Below are 12,693 nucleotides of genomic sequence, written 5' to 3'. Positions count from 1 at the left end.
TGCCTTAAATGTTTTATTACAATCAAAATTTCACAAACACAGATCAATTAATCTCAATCAAAATAACTCATGTTTATATTGTATTTATAGACAAGCTGTACAATATATATATAAAACGCATTCACAGTTTGTAGTTCAGTCATCTTCTTCTTCTTCTTCATCACTGATCACATACTTCTTGTGCTTTTTATTCGCTTTATCATCGTCTTCTGCTTTCCTCTTCCCAGAAGATTCACCTTCCTGAACAGATAAAAACATTTACAGTCTGAAAGTTAGAACATTTCTAGGGAAGTTTATCAAAATAGCTGAGTTGAATGACTCATTACTAAAGTAACTTTAAATATCTTGCAGTTGCTTGTTTCAGCAGCAGCACGTGTACTAAAATTGGAATCTAAAACTGCAGACAAGATTAGCTTGGCCCCTGGGCAAGGATGACACATAAATAGTGAAGGGTTCCATATTTCTAAAAAAGAAAAAAAAGAGTGCAAGGCATGGCGGTGCGGGGCGTGGCGGGGCATGCCTTTGATTCCAGCACTTGGAATACAGGAGGCTAGGACAGAGGCAGGAGGATATCTGTGAAGTACAAACAAGCCTGGTCTACAGAGTGAGTTCCAGCCCAGCCAACTCTACAAGTGGTAAAAATAAATAAATAAATGGTGATAAAATAAAAAGATAACTTTGCAGAGTTCAAGCCCAGCATATTATCTTGTACAGGGAAACCACTGTAGACACAAAAAACCACCACAACCTGGGCTATGGGGTCTGCCCTAGAAAAGGTTAGGACTCCCTTAGGACTCCCTCAAAGAAGCACAAGCACACACACACACACACACACACACACACACACAGTTTCTTAAATGAAGATTCACTTGTCCTGATGGAACATTTTGTCCATGATCAGGTACTTAATCAACAATCTCTCTTTTCTCAGTATTCCACTTCTTTTCCCTATCTAAAATTTATTATTTTAGTAAGTATCAATTTTTAAAATAATTTTTGTTTGGATATATTAAAATCATAAAGGTTTTTGAGAAAATATTTATAGACATCGAAGGCCTATATACACAGAGAATCTATTAAATTCTATTAAATCTATTAAAATCTATTAAATTCATTTGCACAATCCTCTAACAGCAACATCACGTAGGAGGTTTTCTAAGGAAGCAGTTTCGACAGGCAGAATTCAGCTTCACATTTAAGTCAACACCCCCTCAACAACTTTGACACTGGCTGACACTTCAGAACTGTCACAAACCACACACACACACACACACACACACACACACACCCCTGAGTTAAAGACATGAGAAGCTGGATTACATAGACCAGAGGCTGGCTGCTGGCAGGATGAACACGACCTTGGACTGGGTCCCTAGCAGAACAAAACCAACTTCCATGGACACACAGTCAGGGACGGCTGCAGAATGCTTCAAGATGCAACGTGGCATGCACACTCATTTCCTGATCTCCTTGGCTGAGCTTCTGAAGACAGGCAACACCCTGCACTTACTTCTTGCCTTTCTATCCCAAATGTATTCCTATAGACTGTGCATGCCACAGCAGGGCTCAACAAAGTCTGGAGGCCTCACAAGAGCTGGCGGCAGTAAAGCAAACTCAGTAAGAAGATGGATCATGCCTCCAGGATGTGACAAGCCGCCTCCTTTCCACTCTCCAGCCTAGAGTAGACCCAGCTCCTTCTCTTGGGCCCCCATCGAGAGAGGCAACACTGACTTCTCTTCCCACTGGAAAATCTTGCAAACACATTACAGCCTGCACATAAACAGGGTGTTTGGTGTCTAGCTGTAAAACTCTTTAATGGTAGACATTAGATCTGAGTGGCTGAAAGAACTGGCATGGTACTTCCAAAAATGTGTAAGGTTTTTCCAAAAGCTCTTAGAAAAGGTACAGCATCAGCCCAAGGTCAGGGCCTCCCAAGGAAGTCTAAACAGTGCCAGGTCCAGCTCACTGTCAGGGCTGAGCAGCTGTGGAAAGCCTGCCAAGACCGACTGATTCCCTAGAAGCTACATGCAACATGGGGGCCCCAGAACTACAACAGAGCCATCAGGATGACCTTACTTCAAGCATGCAGAAAGCTGTCTTACTGAACACAGCTGAAACATGCCCCTGTGCCGTACATACTGAAACAATAAGAACAAGACTGAACTAGAGCTTGATAATGCAGCCACGAACACGGGTTCTTACAGACACAGGCAGCTGTGACATAAGGCAGAGCAACGAAGTGGGTTTCAGAAAGGAGAGCAGAAGAGGGAAGAGGGGAGCCAGGCCCTTCCGACGAACCCTTCCCACCTTCACTTTCCAGCCTCCATCTGATCAGTTCAACTCAGTGTCCCCTTTTCTTAGCCACCCCCTCCCCGGGGAACCGAGAACAAGGCAATCCCACTCTCCCCATTTCACTGCCTTTGAAGGGAGAAGCAGGGTTTCCACAGGGTTCCCTGTGAGCAAAGGGGAAGGCACTAAATAAAGCACCTCCCTTTACACTGCTCTCCATTTAGGCTGGGGAAAGAAAGGCAGTGTTCCCTGTCAGTCTCAATGTCACCATGTCCCCACATCCTACAGTACTGACTACAGTACAGTTAGAAGGCACTCAGCAAAAGGACAGACTCAGGGAAGACAGCTGCCTTGCCCCGTGGCATGGAAATGAGAACTGGAAGGATGGGTAGCCCTCAAATTCAATGATGCAGCTGATGATAACCTTTTTTCCCCCACATTTGTTTTTTGAGACAGAATTTCTCTCATTCATAGCACAGCTGTCCTGGAACTCACTATGTGTAGCCTCTAGGGAGCTACGAACCACCACAGGGTAACAACCTAACTTGCCCTTAGCCTCCAAGGCCTGTTCTGGCAAAGCAGTAGTTCCTGATGTGGGTACCATGACACCTGAACATTCCCCTACAGCTTAGAAGCACAGCCTGTTCCTGGTCTTTGAGAGGGATTTGTTATGCAAAACAGCAGGAAGGTTCCTCTCAGTCCTCACTGTCACCCACCACTGAGCTGCCTCATAGCAAGAGGAAGAGGTGTGTGTCTGTCAGGAAAGGTACAAGAGTGCAGAGATTCTGAGAGTGTGCTGGGGGGACCTGGAGGAGGGGCTGCTGTAAGAGAGCTTGAAGGTCACCCAGGGTGTTTAAGCCACAGGTCTGCACATTCTCAGCCCAGCCAGCCACAGGGTAAGCTGTCAGGCATATTGCTTACTAGACAGTTCCGTGGCACTTGTCAATTCTCACAGCTCTGCTTGCCAAGGATCAGCAGATGCTTAGAGGAGAGCCCCCGTTTGCCAACTGTTCATCCCACTATAAACACACGATTGAGATGCTGCTTCATCTAACTCACAACAAACATGGTGCAGAATAACGCGAAGAAACTCTGTCGGCAGCAAGCTACTCCCAAGAACATCACAAAACATAGATGCGGTACGCAACAATAACCTAAGAACATACTTTTGCTTCACATGAGAAGAGTTCATAAAATCCCAAAATGAGTAAATCAGCCCTAAAGCAAAACAGGAAACTATCCACTGCTACATACATATGGCAGACCAGTACTCAGAACAGCCCTCTCACTGAAAACAGCGAGCGAGGATGGCAAGGCAAAACAAAGCACACCAGAGGCCAAAACATAAGCGGAAGCAAGAAAAAAAAGCAGGCTCCTCCTCGGAGACACTGAGCTATGTGATCTCTCTGGGTGGCCAGGACAGCAGACAAGGGCCCCAAGCCTTCCCTGTAAAAGCAGAATGGGGTAGAAGCCTAGCGCTGGTTCTCTGAGAAAGGGGTCTACAAACTTAAAGTATTTGTGTAGTACATTAGGGCAGGGGGCAGGTCCACTTGTACTGCAGTGTGCATGGAGAGGTCAGAGAACAAGCTGTGGCAGTCAGCCCTCTCCTTCCACTCTGTGGATTTCACAGACCAAACTGGGTTGTCAGGCTTCACAGCCAAATCAAGCACTTTCATTGTCTGAGTTATCTAGAGAGACTTCATTCTGGGAACAGTTTCAGGTGGTCTTAGCCAACTGCCGTGCAACGCACCTTGCAGAGACACATACAAATAAGCCAGGCCCGGCTGTGCAAACTTGTAGTGTGAGTCTCAGCACTAGCAGGAGATCAAAGTAAACTCAAGGCCTGCCTGAACTACACAAGAATCCAAAAACCAAACCCCAAACCAAATCAAACCGAGGAAATCATCTTCAGAGAAATGAATCTAGGCATCAAAAACTCCCATGGAGGGGCTGGAGGAGAAGGCTCAGAGGGTAACAGCACTTGCTGGTCTAGCAAAGGACCTAAATTCACACCCATGTCAGGAGGCTTACAAACCTGTGACTCCAGCTCAAGGGGATCAGATGTCTTCTTCTGGCCCTTGTGGGCCCCCACATATATGTGCAAACTCACATACACAGAGACTCACACATACAGACATAAATAATAATAAGTCTAAAAAAAATTCTCATGACTATCAACTCAGTAAACCAATCCAAATTAATCATTAGATCAGAGAATATAAAAAGAAATATGGTACCTTATTTCTTTGAAGGAAGAAATAAATACTGCCAGAAAAATGCCCTGGTCTGTCTTGGGCTTCAAGACCCACAGGCTGAAATGCTAGCCTCTGAGATGAGGAGGGATCTTGGAAGGTGAGGGTTGTAGTAACTGTCTCTCCCTAGGATTGAAATATTCCATCCCACAGGACACTTCTTAAGTAAGAACAACTCCAAGCAACTTCAGGAAGCCCCTGAAACTGACCAGATTCACAATACCCATTCCTAAAAAGTAAGCAATAAGAGCTGAGTCCCTCTCAGAGGAAGTGACTCTGAGATGAGCAGAGCTGCCAAGACTGTGACAAGCTCTAAGACCACACCAGCCACCTGGAAGAAGCAAAACCCAGGCAAGCTGCTGGAAGTTTAGACCGACGGAGGCCCCTGGAAAGGACACTCCAACCTGTTGAGCTGCCTGCAGACCAAGCAGTGTGCTGCCCCAGATCCCAGCATCTGTGGGTGGGCCTTGGTGGTAGAGTTGTCTTTGAGTCACATCTGGTCCTGGTAGTAACCCCAGTAGAGCTCCCTAGTTCACCAAATTGAGCTTTGGTGGTGTCTGCACATTGGTCTGCCATGAGTTTCCTATCTGGGGTGAGGAGTTGTGTCTCTCCAGGGAAGGTTTTCTCACACAGAGTAACCATGAAAGGAGTGGGTACTTACACAAACGTGAGCCCAGAGCCTGGCCTATCCCAGGCAGTTTGTGGACTAGGACCTTTCTGAAGAAGTCATTTGTGTCTGTCCTGGAGCTCCTGTCACCCCAGGAACCCAGTCCTAAGTACAGGGTAAGCCTCGAATCCAGGACGAGTGGCTTACCTCATCACTATTGAGCTTCTTTGCTTTAAGTAACCTTTGAGCTTTGTCTTCCTCGGAGCCCTCATCACTGTCCGAGGAGTAGATTCTGGCTCGTTCCTCTGAAAACAAAGGGATTGCACAGAGTCATTTTTAAAGAATCTATTCATTTTTGAATTTTCCCTCCAATAACACCTTCAGTTCTCTCTGTACATTTTCCACAGAGGAACAAGATAGTATCTATTTGTCCCATTCTTCTGTGTCCACAGAGGAACAAGATAGTATCTATTTGTCCCATTCTTCTGTGTTGTGCACATGTGCTATGAACATGCGTGCACATGCATGTGGAGGTGTCAGGACTCACCCTCCGCCACTCTTCTAGCTTATTTAGTGAGGCAGGGTCTTCCTGCCAACCCTAGAGCTCACCAATACAGCTCATCTTGCCAGCCAGCTTGCTCTGGGAATTTCCTGTCTCTGCCTTCCAAAGCTGAGTTACAGGTGGCCCCAGATGGGCACCACCCAGTATTTACACTGGTTCAGGGAATCTGAACCCCAGTCCTCATGCCTGTGTGGCAAGTGTAACTGAGCCTCCTCTGTACCAGTTTTAACTTTCCTTTTGTTTTAAATATGTTTTAAAATGAACCAGGCTGGGCAGTGGTGTTGCACGCCTTTAATCCCAGCCCTTGGGAGGCAAAGGCAGGCAGATTTCTGAGTTCGAGGCCAGCCTGGTCTACAGAGTGAGTTCCAGGACAGCCAGGGCTACACAGAGAAACCCTGTCTTGAAAAATAAAAAAATAAAAATAAAAAGAACCAAGACTATTCTTTCCTAATAGAATGCCTTCCCAGCTCCCTATATCTTTGCTAGGTGAGTACTGTACTATGCTAAGAACCAATGACCTTGTCTACCTGGTTTAAATCTCTGATGAACTGGATATTAAATACCCTAATCCTTGAATGCATCTCTAACATTCTACATAAAAAATGTTAAAGTTAAGATTTTTGTGATAGGTCTGGAGAGATGGCTCAGTGGTTAAGAGCATTGACTGCTCTTCCGAAGGTCCCGAGTTCAAATCCCAGCAACCACATGGTAGCTCACGACCATCCGTAATGACATCTGACTGCCCTCTTCTGGTGTGTCAGAAGACAGCTACAGTGTACTTACATTTAATAATAAATAAATAGCGGGGCGGAGCAAGCAGAGATCCTGAGTTCAATTCCCAGCAACCACATGAAGGCTCACAACTAGTACAGCTACAGTGTACTCATATACATGAAATAAAAATTTTTTAAAAAGATTTTTGTGATAAATTAGCATTGGCAACATAAAGAAAGCCACTGTACTAGGTTCTCAAAATAAGTAGGGAAGGTATAACAGGGCAGCAGAACAACTATAGCCCTGTAAGATAATAGTCAGATAAGGGAAACTTAGGTGTTGGTAAACCTATCACTCATTTGGGACCAAACATTAGGCCCTGAGTTTTATACTCAGTGACGCACACAACGAAAAGCATCAGCAACCCTCATTTCTCATTTTACAGACAAGGCAAATGATATTCAGAAATGAGAAGTCGCTTGCTTGAAGCTGACGAGGTAAGAGAAGCAGCTTTAAGAAGGCTCATGCACAATACACCAGCATCATGCACAACACACCAGCGTCACGCGCCGAGCATACTCCTTCACTCCTCAGCCCGTGCTCCAGGCACCATTAGTAGACTGACTTATTCCAGAAGACGTATGAGAAGTTCACAGGGGTATGGAGCCCTTCTGAAGTCACTGTTAAATGTGTCAGAATGAGCTGGGCATGGTGATGCATGCTTGTAACCTCACTCAGGGACCTGAGGCAGAGCAAGTTCAGGAATCCAGGCATCTCCTGAGTCTGCTTTTCTTTCTTTCTTTCTTCTCTCTCTCTCTCTCTCTCTCTCGTCTTCCTTCCTTCCTTTCTTTTTTTTCTGTTTTGTTTTGTTTTGTTTTGTTTTGAGACAGGGTTTCTCTGTATAGCCTTCGCTGTCCTGGAACTCACTCTGTAGACCAAGCTGGCCTCGAACTCAGAAATCTGCCTGCCTCTGCCTCCCAAGTGCTGGGATTAAAGGTGTGTGCCATCATCGCCCGGCCCTTCCTTTCTTTTTTAAATACATTATTGCCTTTATTTAATGTGTGGGTGTTTTGCGTGCATGCATGTCTCTGCACCATTTATGTGCCTAGTGCCTGCAGAGGCCACAAGAGGACATCATATCTTCTGGGACTATAATTACAACCATGAGCCTCATCAATAAGAGGGAAAACATCAGAGCACTGCTCAGAGATCAAGCAGGCTGTCTCAGGTGTGCCTGGGTTCAGTGTGTGCTACATAAACACCAAGCACAATGAAATGAACACTGCTAGGAGGGCCCTGCAAAGCTGATGGGCAGAAGCAAGTACCATGTGCTCTCAATAGCTTGATTTCTTTATAACTGTCAACTTAGCTGAGTAAGGAAGTTTATGCCTAGAATACAGCAGCATTTGAGAAGCTGAGGCAGGAGGATTGCTGAAAATTTGAGGACAGCCGGACTAGAATGAGACCCTTCCTCAAAACAAAAACTGTCAACCTTTCAAACTGAAAACCGGAAGGTCTAGGGGTAAATTTGGATGAGGCCTGATATATACACATGCCTGCAACCCCAGCACCCAGGACACAGGCAGCAGGGGGCCATGCAAGGAAGGACTCTAAAGACAAAACAGCTGGAAGGGAGCCTCGGGAGGTCCTGCCCTTCCAGGATGGCCTCAAACAACTAACAATGATGGTCTTACTGAGACCTAGCCGGAGACAGTAACACCAGAGACAGTAACACCGACTCTTTAAGCTGTCCAATGACCGGTGGTCAGCGCATGCGCAAGTGAACACGCATGAAGCAGCTTTACACCACACTCACCGCGGATGCCCCCTTTGTAGCGGTTTTTAATGGCAGCCAGGCTGACGGACTCCTCGCCTTCCTCCTCCTCATCGTAGCGATCAGGCTCCAGGTAGCTGGCGCTCAGCCCCCGCTGGTGCTGTTTCTCTCGCATCCGGCGCTGCTGAGACTCCCTCCTGATGGAAGCCCTCAGGCGCTCTTCTTCTTTCTATAAGAAAGCAATAAGCCCTTCTGCTATGGTTTGAAAGTGACCCCGATTCCACTGGAAGCTAAATCCCAAGCTAGCTAATTCATGGGTTAACTGGTAAATTAATGAAGTGATGAGCTATTGTGGAACTGACCACTATACAGAAGTGAGCCTGCTGTCTTTCACTCTGCACCGCCATGGAGGGTTTCTACCATGATGGAACACAGGAAGAAGGCCTTTCATCGCCACTGCTCCCTAGCTCTTGGATGTTCTTAGTCATGAAACCTTTTTTTTCATTAATTGCATCTTATTTATTTTGATTGTTGGGAGTAGGTCAGCTTATGAGCGCTGGGTTTATCCTTCCATCATGTAGGTGCTGGAGATTAAACTTGGGTCGTTAGGCTTAAGGTGGAATAAACTTCATACCTTGCTTCTCTGACAAGGTCTGAGCAGACATCAGGCTGGCCGAGAACTCACAATCCAAGAGTGACTGAGGCTCTAGGTTTAATCCTCGGCACCACAGAACACAACTCACACAGTTACTCTGTGGGGCTCTGCTCTAGGTCCGCTGCACCCTCCTTAGCCTGCCCACTGAGCTCTGACGCTGTAGATGATTTAGTGGTATTGATATGTGAAGACTCTGCTATTTCAGTGACCAGTTTTGTGGAAGTTTCCAGCCCTGCTGGGAGACAACCCAAGAGCGTGCATCTACTTTATCAGCATCCACACATCTTTCCACTTGATAAAAGCTTAGGAAAGTAACATAGCTCGTGTCATTGGAGGAGGGAAGAGAAGTCCAACAAGAGACGGTGAACAGAAAAAACAGGCGGTTGGAGCAATCTGTTCTTAATATGCAAAGCTGTTCCAGGATAAAGCCTAGTCAACAAACCTTAATCATCTCTGTGCGCTGACACTCAGGGTCACGACCAGCCATTGGTAAGATTCGAATCTTCTGTGTCTTTGAGCATCTATCTGCAAGTGACAGGGTCATCTTCCTGTGTGTGGCACTGTCTGTAGAGTGAGGCCTGTGGGAAAAGAACAGAAACTTCCCACTGTTTCTCATGGATATTTGTGAGCCAGTCAGACCCACATCACAAAATAACAAAGCCAGCAGCCGCTTCCTAGTCACCAAAGAAGAGTTTAGAGGCCAGACCTCTAACCTGAATATTCTCCTTGGAGGACAGAACACCTTCCTTCCTCTAATTCACTGTCAATCCTCTCAACCTGTCAGTTGTGACCCCTTTAGGGGTCTAATGACACTTTCACAGAAGTTGCACGACCCTTGTACAGGGCCATGCATAAGATATCCTGCATATCAGACATTTACATTACGATTCATAACAGTAGCAAAGTTACAGTTATGAATAGTTTTATGGTTGGGGTCACCACACCGTGAGAACTGACTGGGAAGGTTGAAAGGCACCTTTCGAGCTTAATGAGCTTAATGAGACAGGAAAAGTGAAAAGGAGAAAGCTGGGGCCAGCTAGTCAGGCAGGGGTGGCAATGAGATGGTAAAAGTGAAAAGGAAAAAATGGGGCCAGCTCGTCAGGCAGGGTGGCGCCCCTTTGATCCCAGCACCTGGGAGGCAGAGCCCCGCAAATGTCTGAGTTCAAAGCCAGCCTGGTCTACAATGTGAGTTCCAGGACAGCCAGGGCTACAAGGAGAAACTGTCTGGGAAAGAGAAAGGTGTGGGGTGTGGGGTGAAGACCGTTGTACAGCACGACCCCCAAGGCAGCAAACAGCCAGGCCCCAGTAGTGTTGTGCACACCACACCACACAGCTACCCACTGAGACAATCTCACAAAATCAAAGTTGTCCAAGGTCACGAGCAGAAACAGCTGAAGCAGTACAATTCTGAAGGTCAGTGCTCCCTGCAGAGCAGTGTCACCCAGGAAGGGGGCCTGCTTATCCCCAAGGGAGGATGACTACATGTGCCCAGGGGACACATTCCCACAGAGGCCTGCCCCAACAGCCCCAGTATTCACATCCCCCAGCTCAGCACCCTTCCTCTGGCACTAGCACACACAAGCCCTAATTATCAGTTTGTCTCTAAGTCAGTTTTCTTGAAAACAAAAGGATACATTTGGCCAGCACAGACAAGCCCTTTAGGATTCCGGCAGGCAACTAAAATGCCAACTTTCTGTTAAATCACAGCCTCCAAGAAAGCAGCCTCAGCTGTCCTTGACTAAAGCCTCTGCGCCTCCACAACTGAGAACTAACCTCTGGGCCACAGAGCTACAGAGCTCCACTGGGGGGCGGGGTGGGGCGGGGAGGGGACAGGCTTCACAAACCAAGCAGCAGTACCAAGAGCGCTTACCTGAAGGTGAGCTTCGTTTTAAAGACGGCCTGCCCCTGCAGCCCAGTACCTTGTCTTATGAAAAGATGGTTGTGGTCGCCCTGCAGTGGGGCTTTGTACACATCAAACACTTCATTCCCTAAATGTAGGGACATGCTGAGGAAAAAAAAGACCTCACAAATTAAATCCAAGGCTTTCACTGCACAGCTTTAATTACTGAAAATGTGATTCAATCAGTTTCCCTCTTTACACAGAATGAAGAAACCCTCCATGCTGGGAAAATGACCTGACAGAAGTCACACCTGCTGGGACTCGGGCCCAGCCCCACTGTGTTCCCAGGGAAGGATACTTTGCCTCATATTGCAGGTAGTATTCAATGGGGTTAAGATTCTAAACCTACATTATGTTTAGTTTATTGTCTCCCACCTGCCCCCCTAGCAGAGCTGTAGCCATTTTGTTCCATACCCACCAGCTATTTCATATTATTACTGTAGTGCGCCTGCCAGTCACTGATGCAGAAAAATAACCTGACACAGAACAGGGTCATGCTGACCACATACCCTGTTAGGTTCTGTATGTTGTGAAGTTTGTTGACCTTAAATTCCACAACTATAAGCTTCACGTAGGACCCATCAAGTTAAAGGTCAACATGAACTGTTCTGTCTAAAATGGCTTGAGTCAGGGCGGACCACCAGGCAGACCTTCCAGCACCTGCGTGTGAGCTCATTGTGGTTTTGCAGTTTTAGCTTTCGTATCTGACATTTAAAAATATGTTCAGGGTTGTAGCCTCTGTGCGCAAATTCTGAGCTACGGCCCTGACTCGTCAGTCTTAGAGCATGCCTTCAATAAACCATCCCTGTCTGAGACTGCTGCTCATGTGGTTTGTGGAGTGGCTCCTGGACCCCGACACCAACAAGCTCAAATGACCATTTCTCTCAGGTTTTCTGTGCAGTCACAGGGAGTAACTGATGGGGAGTCTCTAACAAGAGCGAGCCCCCCCCCCACCCCCACCCCAGTCCAGAACCTCCTCTCCTCCTGCTCTGGGCACTCAGTGCCAGGCATTTCTTACTCACCTTCCATCTGACCACTTGACTATCCGCGCATTGCTTTCTTTAATTTCATTTCCTTCTTCATCTCTGCGTATCCTCCATCTTATAGTGTTTTCTACCTGTTTTAAAATACAAACCTTAGAAAGCAAGCCTGTAGGATTCCCCTGGAGAGACGCAGCCAGAGAATAAGTGTGTGTGGTGACAGAACAGACAACAGTGAGATCCTCCTGGGGTAATTAACGACAGGAGGAGACAGTGTTGAAATGAACTTTGGTTCTGTGAGTATTACGATCATAGCTTACAGCCAGAGCAGTTGAACAGACACAAAGCCTGCTCTTGCACACGCCTGGGAAATCACAAACACAAAAAAAACTCTGAGGCACAGGAGACAAAGCCTGAGCCCTGAAGAGGTTAAAGAAAGACACATCTGGAGAGAAATCCATCTCACAGATCTAAAAACCATTGAAAGTGAGACCAAGACCCTCTGCCTTCTGGCCCCCTCACCACACACGCAGGGGCTCATCACCTGCAGGATGGGGAAATGCCAGATTTAGAAAATGAGTCACCAGTACAGAAATTAAAGATTTGATGGGCCTTCCAGGAGAACACAGCACATCAAATGCGTGGGTTTTGTCACACTACATCCTGGAAACACTAAAACAACAGCAGAAGGGGGAAATACACAGGCTCACTACAAGGATTAAAAGAATGAGAACATTCCAGGTGTGGTGGTGCAGGCCTTTGCTTCCAGGGTATGGGATGCTGAGGAAGGAAGACAGCAGGTCAGAGTCCAGCCTGCCAGCCTGGGCTAAAAGGGCAGGGTTGGAATGAAAATGGGGATGGCAAGGAGAAGCAACCACGCTGGTCCACGCATTCTCCCTGCCCCCTCCCATCTGCCTCAGCTCCACAACTGGGGAGGGGAGGGGAGGGGAGGGGAGGGGA

General features: G+C 46.9%; 1 protein-coding gene and 1 pseudogene across 2 annotated transcripts in view; one reads left to right on the top strand and one right to left on the bottom strand.

The window, feature by feature from the left end:
* Leo1 (LEO1 homolog, Paf1/RNA polymerase II complex component) overlaps window positions 1-12,693 on the bottom strand; it is a 24,019-nt gene continuing 11,326 nt past the window's right edge. Inside the window, exons 7-12 of one of the 2 annotated variants that reach the window (XM_021171691.2) lie at window positions 11,776-11,870; window positions 10,724-10,858; window positions 9,296-9,431; window positions 8,241-8,427; window positions 5,356-5,453; window positions 1-240 (exon numbers count right to left, since the gene is read on the bottom strand). In XM_021171691.2, the coding sequence (XP_021027350.1) occupies window positions 136-240; window positions 5,356-5,453; window positions 8,241-8,427; window positions 9,296-9,431; window positions 10,724-10,858; window positions 11,776-11,870 (756 nt within the window). In that variant the 3' untranslated portion in view covers window positions 1-135. The remainder of the gene's footprint in view (window positions 241-5,355; window positions 5,454-8,240; window positions 8,428-9,295; window positions 9,432-10,723; window positions 10,859-11,775; window positions 11,871-12,693) is intronic. The other variant, XM_021171692.2, reaches the window with a different exon arrangement.
* Window positions 352-465, top strand: LOC115031978 (annotated as a pseudogene).

This window comes from Mus caroli, chromosome 9, assembly GCF_900094665.2.
Source record: "Mus caroli chromosome 9, CAROLI_EIJ_v1.1, whole genome shotgun sequence".
Lineage (NCBI taxonomy): Eukaryota > Metazoa > Chordata > Mammalia > Rodentia > Muridae > Mus > Mus caroli.
Note: the sequence above shows the minus strand (reverse complement) of the source record. Positions and strands in the feature narration are given on the sequence as shown.